This window comes from Odontesthes bonariensis, chromosome 3, assembly GCF_027942865.1.
Source record: "Odontesthes bonariensis isolate fOdoBon6 chromosome 3, fOdoBon6.hap1, whole genome shotgun sequence".
Lineage (NCBI taxonomy): Eukaryota > Metazoa > Chordata > Actinopteri > Atheriniformes > Atherinopsidae > Odontesthes > Odontesthes bonariensis.
In genome coordinates this window covers 313,532-337,725 of record NC_134508.1, presented here as the reverse complement: position 1 = coordinate 337,725, position 24,194 = coordinate 313,532, and the positions used below count along the sequence as shown (strand labels likewise).

Below are 24,194 nucleotides of genomic sequence, written 5' to 3'. Positions count from 1 at the left end.
GTTCCCCTCCTGTTCCTCTCCTGTTCCCCTCCTGTTCCTCTCCTGTTCCTCTCCTGTTCCCCTCCTGTTCCCCTCCTGTTCCTCTCCTGTTCCCCTCCTGTTCCCCTCCTGTTCCCCTCCTGTTCCCCTCCTGTTCCCCTCCTGTTCCTCTCCTGTTCCCCTCCTGTTCCCCTCCTGTTCCTCTCCTGTTCCCCTCCTGTTCCCCTCCTGTTCCCCTCCTGTTCCCCTCCTGTTCCCCTCCTGTTCCCCTCCTGTTCCTCTCCTGTTCCCCTCCTGTTACTCACCTGTTACTCACCTGTCTTACTCACCTGTTACTCACCCGTTACTCACCCGTTACTCACCCGTCTTACTCACCCGTTACTCACCTTTTACTCACATGTTACTCACCTGTTACTCACCTGTCTTACTCACCTGTTACTCACCCGTCTTACTCACCTGTTACTCACCTGTTATTCACCTGTTACTCACCCGTCTTACTCACCCGTTACTCACCTTTTACTCACCTGTTACTCACCTGTTACTCACCTGTCTTACTCACCTGTTACTCACCCGTCTTACTCACCTGTTACTCACCTGTCTTACTCACCTGTTACTCACCTGTCTTACTCACCTTTTTCTCACCTGTTACTCACCTGTCTTACTCACCTGTTACTCACCTTTTACTCACCTGTTACTCACCTTTTACTCACCTGTTACTCACCTGTTACTCACCCGTTACTCACCTGTCTTACTCACCTGTTACTCACCCGTTACTCACATGTTACTCACCTGTTATTCACCTGTTACTCACCTGTCTTACTCACCTGTTACTCACCTGTCTTACTCACCTGTTACTCACCTGTCTTACTCACCCGTCTTACTCACCCGTTACTCACATGTTACTCACCTGTTATCCACCTGTTACTCACCTGTCTTACTCACCTGTTACTCACCTGTCTTACTCACCTGTTACTCACCTGTCTTACTCACCTGTTACTCACCTGTTACTCACCTGTCTTACTCACCTGTTACTCACCCGTCTTACTCACCCGTTACTCACATGTTACTCACCTGTTATTCACCTGTTACTCACCTGTCTTACTCACCTGTTACTCACCTGTCTTACTCACCTGTTACTCACCTGTTACTCACCTGTTATTCACCTGTTACTCACCTTTTACTCACCTGTTACTCACCTGTCTTACTCACCTGTCTTACTCACCTGTCTTACTCACCCGTTACTCACATGTTACTCACCTGTCTTACTCACCTTTCTTACTCACCTGTTACTCACCTGTTACTCACCTGTTACTCACCCGTTACTCACATGTTACTCACCTGTTACTCACCCGTTACTCACATGTTACTCACCTGTCTTACTCACCTGTTACTCACCTGTTACTCACCCGTCTTACTCATATGTTACTCACCTGTCTTACTCACCTCTTACTCACCTGTTACTCACCCGTTACTCACCTGTTACTCACCTGTTACTCACCCGTCTTACTCACATGTTACTCACCCGTCTTACTCACCTGTTACTCACCTGTTACTCACCCGTCTTACTCACATGTTACTCACCTGTTACTCACCTGTCACTTACCTGTTATTCACCTGTTACTCACCCGTCTTACTCACCCGTTACTCACCTGTTACTCACCTGTTACTCACCTGTTACTCACCCCTTACTCACCTGTTACTCACCTGTTACTCACCTGTCTTACTCACCTGTTACTCACCCCTTACTCACCTGTTACTCACCTGTTACTCACCCGTCTTACTCACCTGTTACTCACCTGTTACTCACCTGTCACTCACCTGTCACTCACCTGTTATTCACCTGTTACTCACCCGTCTTACTCACCTGTCTTACTCACCTGTTACTCACCTGTCTTACTCAACTGTTACTCACCTGTTACTCACCTGTCTTACTCACCTGTCACTCACCTGTCACTCACCTGTTATTCACCTGTTACTCACCCGTCTTACTCACCTGTCTTACTCACCTGTTACTCACCTGTCTTACTCACCTGTTACTCACCTGTTACTCACCTGTCTTACTCACCCGTTACTCACATGTTACTCACCTGTCTTACTCACCTTTCTTACTCACCTGTTACTCACCTGTCTTACTCACCTGTTACTCACCTGTTACTCACCTGTCTTACTCACCTGTTATTCACCTGTTACTCACCCGTCTTACTCACCTGTCTTACTCACCTGTTACTCACCTGTCTTACTCACCTGTTACTCACCTGTCTTACTCACCTTTCTTACTCACCTGTTACTCACCTGTCTTACTCACCTTTCTTACTCACCTGTTACTCACCTGTTACTCACCTGTTACTCACCCGTTACTCACCCGTTACTCACATGTTACTCACCTGTTACTCACCCGTTACTCACCTGTTACTCACCCCTTACTCACCTGTTACTCACCCGTCTTACTCACCTGTTACTCACCTGTCACTCACCTGTCACTCACCTGTTATTCACCTGTTACTCAACCGTCTTACTCACCTGTCTTGCTCACCTGTTACTCACCTGTCTTACTCACCTGTTACTCACCTGTTACTCACCTGTCTTACTCACCTGTTACTCACCTGTTACTCACCTGTTACTCACCTGTCACTCACCTGTTATTCACCTGTTACTCACCCGTCTTACTCACCTGTCTTACTCACCTGTTACTCACCTGTCTTACTCACCTGTTACTCACCTGTCTTACTCACCTGTTACTCACCTGTTACTCACCTGTCTTACTCACCTGTTACTCACCCCTTACTCACCTGTCTTACTCACCTGTTACTCACCTGTTACTCACCTTTTACTCACCTGTTACTCACCTGTCTTACTCACCTGTTACTCACCTGTTACTCACCTGTTACTCACCCGTTACTCACCTGTCTTACTCACCTGTTACTCACCTGTTACTCACCTGTCTTACTCACCCGTTACTCACCCGTCTTACTCACCCGTTACTCACATGTTACTCACCTGTTATTCACCTGTTACTCACCTGTCTTACTCACCCGTTACTCACCCGTTACTCACCCGTCTTACTCACCCGTTACTCACATGTTACTCACCTGTTATTCACCTGTTACTCACCTGTCTTACTCACCTGTTACTCACCTGTCTTACTCACCTGTTACTCACCTGTTACTCACCTGTCTTACTCACCCGTTACTCACCCGTTACTCACCCGTCTTACTCACCCGTTACTCACCTGTTACTCACCTGTTATTCACCTGTTACTGACCTGTCTTACTCACCTGTTACTCACCTGTCTTACTCACCTGTTACTCACCTGTTACTCACCTGTTATTCACCTGTTACTCACCTGTTACTCACCTGTTACTCACCTGTTACTCACCTGTCTTACTCACATGTTACTCACCTGTCTTACTCACCTGTTACTCACCTGTTACTCACCCGTTACTCACATGTTATTCACCTGTTACTCACCCGTTACTCACATGTTACTCACCTGTCTTACTCACCTGTCTTACTCACCTGTTACTCACTTATTACTCACCCGTCTTATTCACATGTTACTCACCTGTCTTACTCACCTCTTACTCACCTGTTACTCACCCGTTACTCACCTCTTACTCACCTGTTACTCACCCGTCTTACTCATATGTTACTCACCTGTTACTCACCTGTCACTTACCTGTTATTCACCTGTTACTCACCCGTCTTACTCACCCGTTACTCACCTGTTACTCACCCGTCTTACTCACCTGTTACTCACCTGTTACTCACCTGTTACTCACCTGTCTTACTCACCTGTCACTCACCCCTTACTCACCTGTTACTCACCTGTTACTCACCTGTCTTACTCACCTGTTACTCACCCCTTACTCACCTGTTACTCACCCGTCTTACTCAGCTGTTACTCACCTGTTACTCACCTGTTACTCACCTGTTACTCACCTGTCACTCACCTGTTACTCACCCGTCTTACTCACCTGTTACTCACCTGTCACTCACCTGTCTTACTCACCTGTCTTACTCACCTGTTACTCACCTGTCACTCACCTGTTACTCACCTGTCTTACTCACCTGTTACTCACCTGTTACTCACCCGTCTTACTCACCTGTCTTACTCACCCGTCTTACTCACCTATTACTCACCCGTCTTACTCACCTGTTACTCACCTGTTACTCACCTGTTACTCACCTGTTATTCACCCGTTACTCACCTGTTACTCACCTGTTACTCACCTGTTACTCACCTGTTATTTACCTGTTACTCACCCGTCTCTGCCTTCGCAGACGCTGTGTCGGACCTTTCCATGGGCGTCCTCCTGGAGGTGTGGCTGCTGTCGTGTTCTCGATGTTTTCCGTCTCGCTCGTTATGGCAGACGTGCAGGCAGATGTTGAACAGCTGGAGACATCAGCCCATCGTGGTCCAGCAGTGGTGTCGAGTTGTCCACGCTTTGACTTCCAGGTAACTACAGGGTAACCACAGGGTAACCACAGGGTAACCACAGGGTAACCACAGGTAACCACAGGGTAACTACAGGGTAACCACAGGTAACCACAGGGTAACTACAGGGTAACCACAGGGTAACTACAGGGTAACCACAGGTAACCACAGGGCAAACACAGGGTAACCACAGGGTAACTACAGGGTAACCTCAGGTAACCTCAGGTAACCACAGGTAAGCACAGGGTAACCACAGGGTAATCACAGGGTAACCACGGGTAACCACAGGGTAACCACAGGGTAACCACAGGGTAACCACAGGTAACCACATGGTAACTACAGGGTAACCACAGGGTAACCCCAGGTAACCACAGGGTAACTACAGGGTAACCTCAGGGTAACCACTGGTAACCACAGGGTAACCACAGGTAACCACAGGGTAACCTCAGGTAACCACAGGTAACCACAGGGTAATCACAGGGTAACTACAGGGTAACCTCAGGTAACCACAGGTAACCACAGGGTAATCACAGGGTAACCACAGGGTAACCACGGGTAACCACAGGGTAATCACAGGGTAACCACAGGTAACCACAAGGTAACCACAGGGTAACCACAGGGTAACCACAGGTAACCACAGGGTAACCACAGGTAACCACAGGTAACCACAGGGTAACCTCAGGTAACAACAGGTAACCACAGGGTAACCACAGGTAACCACAGGTAACCACAGGGTAACCACAGGGTAACCTCAGGGTAACCACAGGGTAACCACAAGGTAACCACAGATAACCACAGGGTAACCACTGGGTAACCACAGGGTAACCACAGGTAACCACAGGGTAACTACAGGTAACCACAGGGTAACCACTGGGTAACCACAGGGTAACCACAGATAACCACAGGGTAACCGCTGGGTAACCACAGGGTAACCACAGGGTAACCACAGGTAACCACAGGGTAACCACAGGGTAACCACAGGGTAACTACAGGGTAACCACAGGGTAACCACGGGTAACCACAGGGTAACCACAGGGTAACCACAAGGTAACCACAGGGTAACTACAGGGTAACCACAGGGTAACCACAGGGTAACCACAAGGTAACCACAGGGTAACTACAGGGTAACCACGGGTAACCACAGGGTAACCACAGGGTAACTACAGGGTAACCACAGGGTAACCACAGGGTAACTACAGGGTAACCACAGGTAACCACAGGGTAACCACAGGGTAACTACAGGGTAACCACAGGTAACCACAGGGTAACCACAGGTAACCACTGGGTAACCACAGGTAACCACAGGGTAACCACAGGGTAATCACAGGGTAACCACAGGTAACCACAAGGTAACCACAGGGTAACCACAGGGTAACCACATGTAACCACAGGGTAACGACAGGGTAACCACAGGTAACCACAGGGTAACCACAGGTAACCTCAGGGTAACCACAGGGTAACCACAGGTAACCACAGGGTAACCACTGGGTAACCACAGGGTAACTACAGGTAACCACAGGGTAACCACAGGGTAACCACAGGTAACCACAGGGTAACCACAGGGTAACCTCAGGGTAACCACAGGGTAACCACTGGGTAACCACAGGGTAACCACAGGTAACCACAGGTAACCACAGGGTAACCACAGGTAACCACAGGGTAACCACAGGGTAACCTCAGGGTAACCTCAGGGTAACTACAGGGTAACCTCAGGGTAACCACAGGGTAACCACAGGGTAACCACAGGGTAACCTCAGGGTAACCTCAGGGTAGCTACAGGTAACCACAGGGTAACCTCAGGGTAACCTCAGGGTAACTACAGGTAACCACAGGGTAACCACAGGGTAACCACAGGGTAACCACAGGTAACCTCAGGTAACCACAGGGTGACCACAGGTAACCACAGGGTAACTACAGGGTGACCACAGGTAACCACAGGGTAACCACAGGGTAACCTCAGGTAACAACAGGTAACCACAGGGTAACCACAGGTAACCACAGGGTAACCACAGGGTAACTACAGGGTAACCACAGGGTGACCACAGGTAACCACAGGGTAACTACAGGGTAACCACAGGGTAACTACAGGGTAACCACAGGGTAACTACAGTGTAACCACAGGGTAACCTCAGGGTAACCTCAGGGTAACCACAGTGTAACCACAGGGTAACTACAGGGTAACCTCAGGGTAACCACAGGGTAACCACAGGTAACCTCAGGTAACCACAGGGTAACCACAGGTAACCACAGGGTAACTACAGGGTGACCACAGGTAACCACAGGGTAACCTCAGGTAACAACAGGTAACCACAGGGTAACCACAGGGTAACCACAGGTAACCACAGGGTAACCACAGGGTGACCACAGGTAACCACAGGGTAACCACAGGGTAACTACAGGGTAACCACAGGGTAACCACAGGGTAACTACAGGGTAACCTCAGGTAACCTCAGGTAACCACAGGTAAGCACAGGGTAACCACAGGGTAATCACAGGGTAACCACGGGTAACCACAGGGTAACCACAGGGTAACCACAGGGTAACCACAGGTAACCACAGGGTAACCACAGGGTAACCACTGGTAACCACAGGGTAACCACAGGTAACCACAGGGTAACCTCAGGTAACCACAGGTAACCACAGGGTAATCACAGGGTAACTACAGGGTAACCTCAGGTAACCACAGGTAACCACAGGGTAATCACAGGGTAACCACGGGTAACCACAGGGTAACCACAGGGTAACCACAGGTAACCACAGGGTAACCACAGGGTAACCTCAGGTAACCACAGGTAACCACAGGTAACCACAGGTAACCACAGGGTAACCTCAGGTAACCACAGGGTAACCACAGGTAACCACAGGGTAACCACAGGGTAACCTCAGGTAACCACAGGTAACCACAGGGTAATCACAGGGTAACTACAGGGTAACCTCAGGTAACCACAGGTAACCACAGGGTAATCACAGGGTAACCACGGGTAACCACAGGGTAACCACAGGGTAACCACAAGGTAACCACAGGGTAACCACAGGGTAACCTCAGGTAACAACAGGTAACCACAGGGTAACCACAGGGTAACCACAGGTAACCACAGGGTAACCACAGGGTAACCACAGGTAACCACAGGGTAACCACAGGGTAACTACAGGGTAACCACAGGTAACCACAGGGTAACTACAGGGTAACCACAGGTAACCACAGGGTAACCACAGGGTAACCACAGGGTAACCTCAGGGTAACCACAGGGTAACCACAGGGTAACCACAGGTAACCACAGGGTAACCACAGGGTAACCACTGGTAACCACAGGGTAACCACAGGGTAACCTCAGGGTAACCACAGATAACCACAGGGTAACCACTGGGTAACCACAGGTAACCACAGGGTAACCACAGGGTAACCACAGGGTAATCACAGGGTAACCACAAGGTAACCACAGGGTAACCACAGGGTAACCACAGGTAACCACAGGGTAACCACAGGTAACCACAGGGTAACCTCAGGGTAACCACAGATAACCACAGGGTAACCACTGGGTAACCACAGGGTAACCACAGGGTAACCACAGGGTAACCACAGGTAACTACAGGGTAACCACTGGGTAACCACAGGGTAACCACAGGGTAACCTCAGGGTAACCTCAGGGTAACCACTGGGTAACCACAGGGTAACCACAGGGTAACCACAGGGTAACCACTGGGTAACCACAGGGTAACCACAGGGTAACCTCAGGGTAACCACTGGGTAACCACAGGGTAACCACAGGTAACCACAGGGTAACACTGGGTAACCACAGGGTAACCACAGGGTAACCACAGGTAACCACAGGGTAACCACAGGGTAACCTCAGGGTAACCACAGGGTAACCACAGGTAACCACAGGGTGACCACAGGGTAACCACAGGGTAACCTCAGGGTAACCACAGGGTAACCACAGGTAACCACAGGGTGACCACAGGTAACAACAGGGTAACCTCAGGGTAACCACAGGGTAACCACTGGGTAACCACAGGGTAACCACAGGGTAACCTCAGGGTAACCACTGGGTAACCACAGGGTAACCACAGGGTAACCACAGGGTAACCTCAGGGTAACCACAGGGTAACCACAGGTAACCACAGGGTGACCACAGGTAACAACAGGGTAACCTCAGGGTAACCACAGGGTAACCACTGGGTAACCACAGGGTAACCACAGGGTAACCTCAGGGTAACCACTGGGTAACCACAGGGTAACCTCAGGGTAACCACTGGGTAACCACAGGGTAACCACAGGGTAACCACAGGTAACTACAGGGTAACCACAGGGTAACCACAGGTAACCACAGGGTAACCACAGGGTAACCACAGGGTAACCACTGGGTAACCACAGGGTAACCACAGGGTAACCTCAGGGGAACCACTGGGTAACCACAGGGTAACCACAGGGTAACCACAGGTAACCACAGGGTAACCACAGGGTAACCACAGGTAACCACAGGGTAACCACAGGTAAACACAGGGTAACCACAGGGTAACCACGGGTAACCACAGGGTAACCACAGGTAACCACAGGGTAACCACAGGTAACCACAGGGTAACCACAGGGTAACCACAGGTAACCACAGGGTAACCACAGGGTAACCACAGGTAACCACAGGGTAACCACAGGTAACCACAGGGTAACCACAGGGTAACCACAGGTAACCACAGGGTAACCACAGGGTAACCACAGGTAACCACAGGGTAACCACAGGTAAACACAGGGTAACCACAGGGTAACCACAGGGTAACCACAGGTAACCACAGGGTAACCACAGGGTAACCACAGGTAACCACAGGGTAACCACAGGTAAACACAGGGTAACCACAGGGTAACCACAGGGTAACCACAGGTAACCACAGGGTAACCACAGGGTAACCACAGGTAACTGTTGGTTTCCCAGACCTCAGTCCTTCTTCTGATGTTTTTGTTCTGTTTATTTTTGTTGTTGTTTTTGTTATGAACTTGTGATGTGGAGGTGAGGAAAGATTTATAGATTTAAAATGCAGATTTATATTAAAAAAAACAGAGTCCATTAGTGACTCTTTAACCTGGACTCTGTTAAAGGTCGAATGGGATTTCTGACCCAAGGCAGAAAGGACCAGAAGAGGGAGATGGTGCCCGTGAATAATCGTCTTTATTGTGGATGGGTAGAGTTTCCAGACCTGGGCCGGACGGGGAGGCTGAGCCCAGCGATGTGATTCCTTGACCGGTGGGAGTCTAAAGCAGATGGAGATAGAATTAAGGAAGCATTTCAATACATACAGATGCCGGATGTAGCAGCCAACTGGTGTCAGAGGGCTGTGGCAGACAGGCTTAAGCTGAAACACAAGGAAAGTGGGATGAACCATCATGGCAGCTGGCAACTTTAAACGGACAGCGGATGGGTTGATGATGCCTTCGATCACGAAGGGGCCAATGTAGCGAGGAGAGAGTTTCCTGGATACAGCCCGGAGAGGAATATACAACCAAACACTCTGACCTGGTTGGTAGGTGGGTGCAGGGATCTGACGTCGGTCCGCCAGCTGTTTGTTCTTTATGTCCGAGCGGAGAAGAGCCGCCCGTGCGGACCTCCGGACCCTCCGACAGCGGCGAAGATGCATCTGGACCGAGGGCACCGTCAGTTCAGCTTCCTGGGCTGGGAACAGTGGAGGTTAGTCTGGGGATGGTAACCAGAGGAGAGACTGACAGTAGCCCCAAGAGCGCCCCACAAAAAGCCTTCCATACTTGAGAGGGAAACTGAAGGCCTCGGTCAGAGACTATATCCAAAGGAATCCCATGCAGGCGGAAAACATGGTGGATCAACAAGTCAACAGTTTCTGTGGCAGTGGGTAACTTGTCCAGTGCGACAAAATGGGCAGCTTTGGAGAAGCGGTCAACTATCGTGAGGATTACGGTGTTACCTTTAAGAAGGAGGGAGACCAGTGATGAAATCCAGGGTGCCATGTGGGACCAGGGTCTCCCAGGTAACAGCAAAGGCTGGAGGGAGGCTGGTGGGAAGCCTTACTGCGGGTGCAGACAGAGCAGACTGAGGCAAACTCCCTCACATCCTTCTCCAGGGTTGGCCACCAAAAGTGGCGGTGCACCAAGACCAGGGACCGATTGACCCCCGGGTGACAGGCCCAGCGGGAGGAATTGACCCACTGGAGGACTTGAGACCGGACTTCATCTGGAAAACACAAACGGTTAACAGGACAGTTGCTGGGCACAGGCTGGCGACTATGAGCCTCTTTAACAACAGACCCTTTGAGAAATACACCACGGAGCTGAAGCACAATGATCAGGGTGGGCAAACACAGCTCTCAATCTTTTAACTAAATCCTCATAGGAAATATTGTCCAATAAAACACTGGTGTTAAAAGCCTCTGCCCAGACCAAAGGCAAAGGCTTGGGGTACATTTAAATACCACGGGAGGAACCCCCGACACTTATCCAGGTCGCCACCAAATGGTTCTGGATCAGTCACACGGAACTCGTGGGCCCCAGGAGGAACCACAGGTGGGCTAGGTTGGAGCTGGGGGTTGGGATCTCCTAGGGAGGCAGAAGCAGGATTTAGCATGGAGGTGACTAACGTTACCCGACTGGAAAGTTGCGTGAGTTGGGAAACAACAGCCTGGTTATTGGCGACCTGGCCCAGTAGCATCCGTTCATGCTGTCCCAAGAGAACACCTTGATTGGATAGAGCCGAGTGTAGTTGTGAGCCGCCTTGGTTCTGTTCTGCTGGGTCCATGGCCAGTTCGTTCTGTTAAAGGTCGGATGGGATTTCTGACCCACAAGGCAGAACAGAGGACCAGAAGAGGGAGATAGTGCCAGTTAATAATCGTCTTTATTGTGGATGGGTAGAGTTTCCAGACCTGGGCCGGACGGTGTAGGCTGAGCCCAGGGATGCGATTCCTTGACCGGTGGGAGTCTAAAGCAGATGGAGATAGAATTAAGGAAGCCATTTAAAACATACAGCAGCCAGCTGGTGTTACCACGGTGGGTGAACAGACGAACTGGTGAGGAGTGGAGATCTCAACCTTTATTGCAGCAGGAGAGTTGGCTTGATTGGAAATGAGAACCAGGTGAGGTGTGCAGATTGCAGTCCCAGCCCAGCTCCAGACTCCCATGCACGCAGAGACAAGAGGGCAGGGGCACACCAGACAACCAGGAAAGAGGGCAGGGCCACACCAGACAACCAGGAAAGAGGGCGGGGCCACACCAGACAACCAGGAAAGAGGGCGGGGCCACACCAGACAACCAGGAAAGAGGGCGGGGCCACACCAGACAACCAGGAAAGAGGGCAGGGCCACACCAGACAACCAGGAAAGAGGGCGGGGCCACACCAGACAACCAGGAAAGAGGGCGGGGCCACACCAGACAACCAGGAAAGAGGGCGGGGCCACACCAGACAACCAGGAAAGAGGGCGGGGCCACACCTGACAACCAGGACCGAGGGCGGGGCCACACCAGACAACCAGGAACGAGGGCGGGGCCACACCAGACAACCAGGAACGAGGGCGGGGCCACACCACACAACCAGGAACGAGGGCGGGGCCACACCAGACAACCAGGAACGAAGCCGGGGTCACACCAGACAACCAGGAAAGAGGGCGGGGCCACACCAGACAACCAGGAAAGAGGGCGGGGCCACACCAGACAACCAGGAAAGAGGGCGGGGCCACACCAGACAACCAGGAACGAAGCCGGGGTCACACCAGACAACCAGGAAAGAGGGCGGGGCCACACCAGACAACCAGGAAAGAGGGCGGGGCCACACCAGACAACCAGGAAGTGGGAAGACGGCACCCTGAGGCTGTCTTTAACATGAACTTTATATCTTGACCATGGACTGTCTGTCTTTAACATGGACTTTATATCTTTAACATGGACTTTATATCTTTAACATGGACTTTATATCTTTAACATAGACTTTGACTGGATTCCTTTACGCAGGTATCTGCATTACAGTCAGACTCGGCTAACTTTCACTTAACTGACTGACTGTTTCTTCTTGCGCTCTCAGGCTGCTGCCACTGACCTTTGGGCCGCACTTCCCTAATTTTGAAGTTCCAGATGAGGATGCAGCTTTGGTCCCTTGTGAAATGGAGGATGAGCGAATACCCCACATTTGGCTCAGGTTTCTGCTCATGTTCAGGTAATATCTGAAGGTAACTTGTCTGTGTTCAGAAAAGGTTGCTCAGCTAACTGGATCATGTTCAGCTAACTGGATCATGTTCAGCTAACTGGTTGATGTTCAGCTAACTGGATCATGTTCAGCTAACTGGTTGATGTTCAGCTAACTGGATCATGTTCAGCTAACTGGTTGATGTTCAGCTAACTGGTTGATGTTCAGCTAACTGGTTGATGTTCAGCTAACTGGATCATGTTCAGCTAACTGGTTGATGTTCAGCTAACTGGTTGATGTTCAGCTAACTGGTTGATGTTCAGCTAACTGGTTGATGTTCAGCTAACTGGATCATGTTCAGCTAACTGGTTGATGTTCAGCTAACTGGATCATGTTCAGCTAACTGGTTGATGTTCACAGGGCTCTCAAGTCTCACGCAATGAGCGTGAGACACGCATTTATATGTAACCAGATTTAAAGAATTAATTCCATCATCCTTTTCTTCACTGCCATGTGCAGATATGACAGAGGACGACTACCTAAACTTTACTCCAGCAGCACTTGACTCTCTTGTTGACAGCACTATAGTTTCAATGCGTACAGCACTGGACAATGTTGCCCCTCTGAAAAGGAAGGTAATCAGTCAGAAGAGGTTGGCTCCTTGGTATAATTCACAGCTGCGTGCTTTAAAGCAGACTGCAAGAAAGCTGGAGAGACAGTGGCGTTCCTCTAATTTAGAAGAGTCTCAGTTAGTCTGGAAAGATAGTTTAACAATGTATAAGAAAGCCCTTCGTAAAGCTAGAACTGCTTATTATTCATCATTGATAGAAGAGAATAAGAACAATCCCAGGTTTCTTTTCAGCACTGTAGCCAGTCTGACTAAGAGTCCGAGCTCTGCTGAGCCAGTTATTCCTTTAACTCTCAGCAGTGATGATTTCATGAGCTTCTTTATTAATAAAACTGTTTCTATCAGAGAGAAGATTGATGGAGTCCTTCCCACTATTATCAGTGTTGTATCATCAAGTACAGCAGCTTTAGAAGTATCTTTAGAACCTGATTTGTATTTAGACGGCTTCTGCCCAGTTGATCTCTCTGAACTAACAACAGCAATAGTCTCTTCTAAACCATCAACTTGTGTTTTAGACCCAATCCCAACCAGACTGTTCAAGGAGGTTTTCCCATTAATTGACACTTCCATATTGGATTTGATCAATCTGTCTTTGTTGACAGGATATGTACCTCAGACTTTTAAGGTTGCTGTAATTAAACCTTTACTTAAAAAACCTACTCTTGATTCAGAAGTGTTGGCTCATTATAGACCTATATCCAATCTCCCTTTTATGTCTAAAGTTCTTGAAAAAATAGTTGCAGCTCAGCTTTGTGATCACTTACACAGAAATAATGTGTTTGAAGAGTTTCAGTCAGGATTCAGAGTGCATCATAGCACAGAAACTGCACTGCTGAAAGTTACCAATGATCTCCTCTTAGCCTCTGATAGCGGACTTGTGTCTGTGCTTGTCCTGTTGGATCTCAGTGCTGCATTTGATACGGTCGATCACAGTATCTTATTACACAGACTTGAACATGTTATTGGGATTAAAGGAACTGCATTAGGCTGGTTTAAGTCATATTTATCTGATAGATTTCAGTTTATTCTTGTAAATGAAGAATCTTCCTCACACACCAGAGTAAGTCATGGAGTTCCCCAGGGTTCTGTGCTTGGACCGATTCTTTTCACTTTATACATGCTTCCATTAGGTAACATTATTAGACAGCATGGCATAAATTTCCATTGCTATGCTGATGATACTCAGCTGTACTTATCTATAAAACCAGATGAACCCAATAGGTTGGTCAGACTACAAGCATGTCTTAAAGACATAAAGACCTGGATGACTCAGAACTGTCTGCTTCTAAATTCAGACAAACTGAAGTCGTTATCTTTGGACCTGAGCGCTTCAGGGAGAAATTGTCTAGCTATATAGTTACTCTAGATGGTATTTCCTTGGCTTCTAGTTCTACAGTGAGGAACCTTGGAGTTATTTTTGACCAGAACTTATCATTTGACTCGCATATAAAACAGGTTTCTAGGACTGCCTTCTTTCATCTTCGTAATATTGTTAAAATCAGGAACATCTTGTCTCAGAGTGATGCAGAAAAACTGCTCCATGCATTTGTTACTTCAAGATTGGACTACTGTAATTCTTTATTATTGGGCTGTCCCACATATTCTCTGAAAAGCCTCCAGCTGATCCCAAATGCTGCAGCCAGAGTTCTGATGAGAACTAACAGGAGAGATCATATTTCTCCAGTTTTAGCTTCTCTTCATTGGCTCCCTGTTAAATTCAGAATAGAATTTAAGATTCTTCTCCTTACATATAAAGCTCTTAATGACCGAGCTCCATCATATCTTAAAGATCTCATTGTAAGATATTTTCCTAACAGAGCACTTCGTTCCCAAACTGCAGGTTTACTTGAGGTTCCCAGAGTTTCTAAAAGTAGAATGGGAGGCAGAGCCTTCAGTTATCAGGCCCCTCTCTGTGGAACCAGCTGCCAGTAAATGTCCGGGAAGCAGACACCCTTTCCACTTTTAAGACCAGGCTTAAAACTTTCCTTTTTTATAAAGCTTATAGTTAGGGATGGCTCAGGTGATCCTGAAACATCCCATAGTTAAGCTGCTATAGGCCTAGACTGCTGGGGGGCCTCATCTGACACACCTTTCCTCACTTTACTCTCTTTATGTATATGTGACATTATTGTGGTCATTAACTCGTGTTTCCCTGTTCAATTCAATTCAATTCATTTTTATTTATATAGCGCCAAATACAACAAATGTCATCTCAAGGCACTTAGATAGTAAGTCCAATTCAAGCCAATTGGAATTCAATAATTAATAATAATCATAATTCATAAAATAATCCAATTCGTTCATATAGAGCCAATTCAAAAACAATTTCCTAGCTAAGAAAACCAACAGATTGCACTGAAAACTCTTTGTTTTTTCGGTCCAATCTCCCGGCCTGAGCGTGCCTGAGGCGACTGTGGAGAGAAACGACTCCCTTTGAACAGGAAGAAACCTCTGGCAGAACCAGACTCAGGAAGGGTGGCCATCCGCCTCGACCAGCTGGGGTTTGAGAAGACAGAAAGGGGGGGAGGGCCGCAGCGGCGGCGGCGGCACTGTAACACCATTCAAAGGATATCTGTTGGAACAGGGAAACACGAGTTAATGACCACAATAATATCACATATACATAAAGAGAGTAAAGTGAGGAAAGGTGTGTCAGATGAGGCCCCCCAGCAGTCTGGGCCTATAGCAGCTTAACTATGGGATGTTTCAGGATCACCTGAGCCATCCCTAACTATAAGCTTTATCAAAAAGGAAAGTTTTAAGCCTGGTCTTAAAAGTGGAAAGGGTGTCTGCTTCCCGGACATTTACTGGCAGCTTATTCCACAATAGAGGGGCCTGATAACTGAAGGCTCTGCCTCCCATTCTACTTTTAGAAACTCTGGGAACCTCAAGTAAACCTGCAGTTTGGGAACGAAGTGCTCTGTTAGGAAAATATCTTACAATGAGATCTTTAAGATATGATGGAGCTCGGTCATTAAGAGCTTTATATGTAAGGAGAAGAATCTTAAATTCTATTCTGAATTTAACAGGGAGCCAATGAAGAGAAGCTAAAACTGGAGAAATATGATCTCTCCTGTTAGTTCTCATCAGAACTCTGGCTGCAGCATTTTGGATCAGCTGGAGGCTTTTCAGAGAATATGTGGGACAGCCCAATAATAAAGAATTACAGTAGTCCAATCTTGAAGTAACAAATGCATGAATTAGTTTTTCTGCATCACTCTGAGACAAGATGTTCCTGATTTTAACAATATTACGAAGGTGAAAGAAGGCAGTCCTAGAAACCTGTTTTATATGCGAGTCAAAGGATAAGTTCTGGTCAAAAATAACTCCAAGGTTCCTCACTGTAGAACTAGAAGCCAAGGAAATACCATCTAGAGTAACTATATAGCTAGACAATTTCTCCCTGAAACGCTCAGGTCCAAAGATAACAACTTCAGTTTTGTCTGAATTTAGCAGCAGACAGTTCTGAGTCATCCAGGTCTTTATGTCTTTAAGACATGCTTGTAGTCTGACCAACCTATTGGGTTCATCTGGTTTTATGGATAAGTACAGCTGAGTATCATCAGCATAGCAATGGAAATTTATGCCATGCTGTCTAATAATGTTACCTAATGGAAGCATGTATAAAGTAAAAAGAATCGGTCCAAGCACAGAACCCTGGGGAACTCCATGACTTACTCTGGTGTGTGAGGAAGATTCTTCATTTACAAGAACAAACTGAAATCTATCAGATAAATATGACTTAAACTAGCCTAATGCAGTTCCTTTAATCCCAATAACATGTTCAAGTCTGTGTAATAAGATACTGTGATCGACCGTATCAAATGCAGCACTGAGATCCAACAGGACAAGCACAGACACAAGTCCGCTATCAGAGGCTAAGAGGAGATCATTGGTAACTTTCAGCAGTGCAGTTTCTGTGCTATGATGCACTCTGAATCCTGACTGAAACTCTTCAAACAGATTATTTCTGTGTAAGTGATCACAAAGCTGAGCTGCAACTATTTTTTCAAGAACTTTAGACATAAAAGGGAGATTGGATATAGGTCTATAATGAGCCAACACTTCTGAATCAAGAGTAGGTTTTTTAAGTAAAGGTTTAATTACAGCAACCTTAAAAGTCTGAGGTACATATCCTGTCAACAAAGACAGATTGATCAAATCCAATATGGAAGTGTCAATTAATGGGAAAACCTCCTTGAACAGTCTGGTTGGGATTGGGTCTAAAACACAAGTTGATGGTTTAGAAGAGACTATTGCTGTCGTTAGTTCAGAGAGATCAACTGGGCAGAAGCCGTCTAAATACAAATCAGGTTCTAAAGATACTTCTAAAGCTGCTGTACCTGATGATACATCACTGATAATAGTGGGAAGGACTCCATCAATCTTCTCTCTGATAGAAACAATTTTATTAATAAAGAAGCTCATGAAATCATCACTGCTGAGAGTTAAAGGAATACCTGGCTCAGCAGAGCTCGGACTCTTAGTCAGACTGGCTACAGTGCTGAAAAGAAACCTGGGATTATTCTTATTCTCTTCTATCAATGATGAATAATAAGCAGTTCTAGCTTTACGAAGGGCTTTCTTATACATTGTTAAACTATCTTTCCAGACTAACTGAGACTCTTCTAAATTAGAGGAACGCCACTGTCTCTCCAGCTTTCTTGCAGTCTGCTTTAAAGCACGCAGCTGTGAATTATACCAAGGAGCCAACCTCTTCTGACTGATTACCTTCCTTTTCAGAGGGGCAACATTGTCCAGTGCTGTACGCATTGAAACTATAGTGCTGTCAACAAGAGTCAAGTGCTGCTGGAGTAAAGTTTATGTAGTCGTCCTCTGTCATATCTGCACATGGCAGTGAAGAAAAGGATGATGGAATTAATTCTTTAAATCTGGTTACAGCATCCTCTGATAGACACCTTCTATATGTACATTTCTTCTCAGAAACTGTATAGTCAAGTAATGTAAACTCAAAGGTTATCAGAAAATGGTCAGATAAGACAGGGTTATGAGGGAACACTGTTAACTGTTCACTCTCAATGCCATAAGTCAGCACAAGATCAAGGGTGTGATTAAGGCAGTGAGTCGGTCTGTGAACACTCTGAGAAAATCCAATAGAGTCTAATATAGAATTAAAGTTCATATTCAGGCTGTCATTTTAAACATCTACATGAATATTAAAGTCACCCACTACAATGACTTTATCTGTACTCAGCACTAACTGGGATAAAAACTCTGAGAATTCAGACAGAAACTCAGAATAAGGGCCAGGTGGACGATACACAACAACAAACACAAGAGGTTTCTGGGATTTCCACTTTGCGTGGGAAAAACTGAGAATCAGAGATTCAAAAGAGCTCAAACTAATCTTGGGTCTGGGACTGATGAGTAACCCTGATCTGAAAATAGCTGCCACTCCTCCTCCTCTGCCTGTGGTTCCAGGAACGTGAACGTTTAAACAGTCAGAGGGAGTTGCTTCATTAATGCTAACATGATGCTAACATGATGCTAACATGATGCTAACATGATCCTCCTGCTGCAGCCAGGTTTCTGTAAGACAAAATATATCGATATGATGATCACAAATCAACTCATTCACTAACAGAGACTTGGAAAGGAGAGATCTGATATTCAGCAGACCACATTTAATAGTTTGATGTTTTTGTTCAGTTAAAGTTTTTGTTTTAATAATTTCTTTTTGCACAAGAGGATTTGCTCCTTTTGTGTTAATTGATTGGGTGGGTAGCAGCAGGTGGGAAGCTGCAGAGAAGTGTGTAAGACTACAACTCTGCATCCTGCTCTGAGCCCTGGGTTGTCATGTTTTAGGGTGGCAAATAAATTCATCCATATATCTAGAAATGAGAGCTGCTCCTTCCAAAGTGGGATGGATGCCGTCTCTCCTCATCAGACCAGGTTTCCTCCAGAAAGATTGCCAATTATCTCTGTAGCCCACGTTGTTTGCTGGACACCATCTAGACAACCAGCGATTGTAGGACGACATGCGGCTAAACATGTCATCACTGGTCAGATTTGGCAGGGGTCCAGAGAAAACTACGGAGTCCCACATTGTTTTGGCAAAATCACACACCGATGCAACATTAATTTTAGTGACCTCCGATTGGCGTAACCGGGTGTCATTAACGCCGACGTGAATAACTATTTTACCATATTTACGTTTATCCTTAGCCAGCAGTTTTAAATAGGATTCTATGTCGCCCGCTCTGGCCCCTGGAATGCATTTGACTATGGCCGCTGGTGCCTCTAATGCCACGTTTCTGACTATGGAGCTGCCAATTACCAGGGTTTTGTCCTCAGCGGGTGTGTCGCTGAGTGGGGAAAATCTGTTAGAAGCGTGGACAGGTCGATGGTGAACAACGGGCTTGACTTTAGAGCTATGCCTCTTCCTGACAGTCACCCAGCCACGATTTAATCCCGGCTGCTCAGGTTCTGCTAGGGGGAGGCTAATTGAGCTAGCTACGCTAGGTGGCTCCACACTGGCTAAAGGGACCTGGCTCGCTATCGGTTGATTTTCAACAGTGCAGAGCCGAGCTTCCAATTCAGATAACCTCGCCTCCAAAACTACAAAAAGACTACATTTGTTACATGTACCATTATCGCTAAAGGAGGCAGAGGAGTAACTAAACATCTGACACACGGAGCAGGTGAAAGCAGGAGAAGGAGGAAGAGAACCGGTAGCCATGCTACGCTAGAGAACCAGACACACCGCTAAAAAGTGAGAATAAAGATTAAAGATCTGTAGGAGTGTGTTAGAACAGAACAGTAAGCTATAGAGTTTAACTCTGCAAAATTGTGTAAGTTATAGATCGAAATAAAGTGATTATCAGTAGTCCAAGCGGAGCAAGAAATTCCACAGTGCACAAGCAAGGTAACAGGAAGTGATGCAACACGTCTTACCGCAAAGCGTCACAGCGTTTCTAAGAGAAAACAGCGGTTCCAACAGATATCCTTTGAATGGTGTTACAGTGCCGCCGCCGCCGCTGCGCCCCCCCCTTTCTGTCTTCTCAAACCCCAGCTGTCGAGGCGGATGGCCACCCTTCCTGAGTCTGGTTCTGCCAGAGGTTTCTTCCTGTTAAAAGGGAGTCGTTTCTCTCCAGAGTCGCCTCAGGCACGCTCAGGCCGGGAGATTGGACCGAAAAACAAAAAGTTTTCAGTGCAATCTGTTGGTTTCCTTAGCTAGGAAATTGTTTTTGAATTGGCTCTATATGAACGAATTGGATTATTTTATGAATTATGATTATTATTAATTAATTGAATTCCAATTGGCTTGAATTGGACTTACTATCTAAGTGCCAAATGACATTTGTTGTATTTGGCGCTATATAAATAAAAATGAATTGAATTGAATTGAATTTCAACAAGTTCACACGCTCACACGCCACACATGCCATTTCTTACGCTGAGAAATGATCAACTTCGTCGCACAGAAATTCTAATGGCCGATACCATAAACGAGTCACTGGCAGGTTACTGTGCGCTCGTACAGCTCAGAACCCAGCTCTGATACAGCTGTCTTGATTTAGACCCCCCCCCCCCCAAAAAAAAAAAAAAAAACTAAAGAAACCCCGACGCGCACACGGCCCGGCTCCTGCCCCGCCCGAATCTCACTCCAAGCAAACTTGAAAACTTGAGAGCCCTGATGTTCAGCTAACTGGATCATGTTCAGCTAACTGGTTGATGTTCAGCTAACTGGTTGATGTTCAGCTAACTGGATCATGTTCAGCTAACTGGATCATGTTCAGCTAACTGGTTGATGTTCAGCTAACTGGTTGATGTTCAGCTAACTGGTTGATGTAGCTAATTGGTTGATGTTCAGCTAACTGGATCATTTTCAGCTAACTGGATCATGTTCAGCTAACTGGTTGATGTTCAGCTAACTGGTTGATGTTCAGCTAACTGGATCATGTTCAGCTAACTGGTTGATGTTCAGCTAACTGGTTGATGTTCAGCTAATTGGTTGATGTTCAGCTAACTGGATCATGTTCAGCTAACTGGATCATGTTCAGCTAACTGGTTGATGTTCAGCTAACTGGTTGATGTTCAGCTAATTGGTTGATGTTCAGCTAATTGGTTGATGTTCAGCTAACTGGATCATGTTCAGCTAACTGGATCATGTTCAGCTAACTGGTTGATGTTCAGCTAACTGGTTGATGTTCAGCTAACTGGATCATGTTCAGCTAACTGGATCATGTTCAGCTAACTGGTTGATGTTCAGCTAACTGGTTGATGTTCAGCTAACTGGATCATGTTCAGCTAACTGGATCATGTTCAGCTAACTGGATCATGTTCAGCTAACTGGTTGATGTTCAGTTCATTTAGATAGATAGATAGATAGATAGATAGATGGCAGACATCCCAAGTTCCAAAAACTCATTTCAGGGAGATGACTCAGTCTCCTCTCCTCTCCTCTCCACTCCACCCCCCCCGCCGCCGCCGCCGCCGCCCTCTGACAAGCAATTGCCCCGGACGCTCGTTGAACAGAGCGTCGCTTTGGACAGACAGGTTTCACAAGCAACCTCTCCCCACACCACTCTCTCTCTCGTGCCTGCACAGTCGAAACGCGCAAGTTGCACGAGTAATTTTATTGCCTGCACGCTCTCACTCGCATTGAAAAAAACTAAAAAAAAAACTCCCTCGAATAGTCTAAAATCCGGGATATTTTATCCGACTCGCGGGCATCCGTGATTAACTATCAATATCAGGGAGACTCCCGGACCTTCCGGGAGCGCCAAATCCTAATAAATGTTAGCTCAAGGCACGGTTCCTGTTTGGGTAACTGGTTCCTGTTTGGGTAACTAGTTCCTGTTTGGGTAACTGGTTCCTGTTTGGGTAACTGGTTCCTGTTTGGGTAACTGGTTGAAGTTTGGGTAACTGGTTCCTGTTTGGGTAACTGGTTGATGTTTGGGTAACTGGTTGATGTTTGGGTAACTGGTTGAAGTTTGGGTAACTGGTTCCTGTTTGGGTAACTGGTTGATGTTTGGTTGACTGGTTGATGTTTGGTTGACTGGTTGATGTTTGGTTGACTGGTTCCTGTTTGGGTAACTGGTTCCTGTTTGGGTAACTGGTTCCTGTTTGGGCAACTGGTTCCTGTTTGGGTAACTGATTGATGTTTGGGTAACTGGTTGAAGTTTGGGTAACTGGTTCCTGTTTGGGTAACTGGTTGATGTTTGGTTGACTGGTTCCTGTTTGGGTAACTGGTTCCTTGGCTTCTGTTTACCTGCAGTAACCCGGTGGACGTCAGTTTCCCTGTGATCAGTGCATCGAATCCTGTGCTAAGACCCGATCAGCTGCCAGATGTTTTCTTGACGGCCATGAAAGGAATCAGCCGGCTGGTCGACGCCTTCCTCGGTATGCTGACCTCTCAAGCTTCCTACAAGTTTCGACAAAAGAATTTCAGGATGTTTTTTTCTGTGTGTGCATCACACCCAAAAACTGAAAAGAGCTGAAATAAATGTTCATTTATTCAAATGTATAATTTAGTCACTATCCATGTTTAATTGTTACCTGTGACTTGTGTGTGTAGGTGTGACCGTGGTGAATAAAGAACCAACAGAGCAGCTGCGACCTGGTAGTCACACATCAACTGCACTATATACATATATACATATATACATATATACATATACAAATACGTATACATGTATATATGTGTAAATATATATATATATAGTCTCAGAAATAATGTTCAGTTCCTTTTGGGACCAACAGATTTAAATAATCTGGTTGTGTCTCTGTTTCTCCAGCAAACGCAACATGGATGCATTTCAGAGATCGAGTTCCTTCTCTTGGTAAATACTGATCTGATCAAACCAATCAATAAGCTGATCAGAACCGCTCCGTGTCCCTGGACCTCAGAATCTGAGCAGGTTCTGATCTCTGGGTCTGCAGGGCTGAAACATTTGTAAAATAGACCTTCAGTTTTTCCATGGTTTTCACTTCATGTCCTTCCAGGTGTTTCTGTGAGCAGAGGGCCATTCAGAGACCGCCTCCCTGTTGACGATAAGCCCCGTCTCCCTGTTTACGGTAAGCTCCGCCTCCCTGTTTACGGTAAGCCCCGCCTCCCTGTTTACGGTAAGCCCCGCCTCCCTGTTTACGTTAAGCCCCGTCTCCCTGTTTACGGTAAGCTCCGCCTCCCTGTTTACGGTAAGCCCCGCCTCCCTGTTTACAATAAGCCCCGCCTCCCTGTTTACAATAAGCCCCACCTCCCTGTTTACGGTAAGCCCCGCCTCCCTGTTTACGTTAGGCTCCGTCTCCCTGTTTACGTTAAGCTCCGCCCCTGCCCCAGTTTGATGGATTCGATCTGCAGCGACGGAACAGAGACGCTCACCGGTTCCGTTTCTTTTGTTTTAAATTGTTTTATTTTTTTAGTATTTATTTATTTTTTTCATTTTTACACCGGTTCTGTTTCTGGGTTCAGGGTTCTCCCGGCCTCGCTCCGGCAGCGCCCCGCCGTCACCTGTCAGCCTCTTCAGTGCGTCTGATGCCCCTCCCTCCAAAACCTCGACCCTGCCACACAAAGGACGAATGAAAGGAACAAATGTTTCCAAGGTTTGATGTGCTTACATTGTAATAATTTAGCTGTCCAGGTGCCTGTTTCAGTAGATTTAATCTGACTTCTGATGTGTGGACCTCTCTTCTCTCCTGTTAGACATCTTCCTCCCCCCATCACTGGAAGGCTTCCTCCCCACTTCCCCTCTGCTCTCCACACCTGGGCTCCTCCCCCAGGCGTTGGCCATCCCACCTCAGGTGTAACGTGGACTCCCTGCTTCACCTGTTCGGCTGCTGGCTGTTTGATGCTGCTCTGATCAGCAGAGACTCTGAGTTGACCTGTCAGTGCTGCCTGAACCACACTTTACCATCACTGGGACTAACCCTAACCCTATATAAATCAATATTACTTACTTACTTACCTGCACATGTTACACCTGTACATGTTACACCTGCACATGTTACACCTGTCCATGTTACACCTGTACATGTTACACCTGTACATCTTACACCA

At 47.0% G+C, this 24,194-nt stretch overlaps 1 protein-coding gene across 1 annotated transcript in view; it reads left to right on the top strand.

Annotated features, from left to right (window-relative positions):
* LOC142377904 (ral GTPase-activating protein subunit beta-like) overlaps window positions 1-24,194 on the top strand; it is a 139,841-nt gene that overhangs the window by 25,060 nt on the left and 90,587 nt on the right. Inside the window, exons 4-11 of the mRNA XM_075462241.1 lie at window positions 4,261-4,435; window positions 12,445-12,576; window positions 22,416-22,540; window positions 22,716-22,760; window positions 22,936-22,980; window positions 23,144-23,335; window positions 23,610-23,740; window positions 23,841-24,021. Of these exons, the coding sequence (XP_075318356.1) occupies window positions 4,261-4,435; window positions 12,445-12,576; window positions 22,416-22,540; window positions 22,716-22,760; window positions 22,936-22,980; window positions 23,144-23,335; window positions 23,610-23,740; window positions 23,841-24,021 (1,026 nt within the window). The remainder of the gene's footprint in view (window positions 1-4,260; window positions 4,436-12,444; window positions 12,577-22,415; window positions 22,541-22,715; window positions 22,761-22,935; window positions 22,981-23,143; window positions 23,336-23,609; window positions 23,741-23,840; window positions 24,022-24,194) is intronic.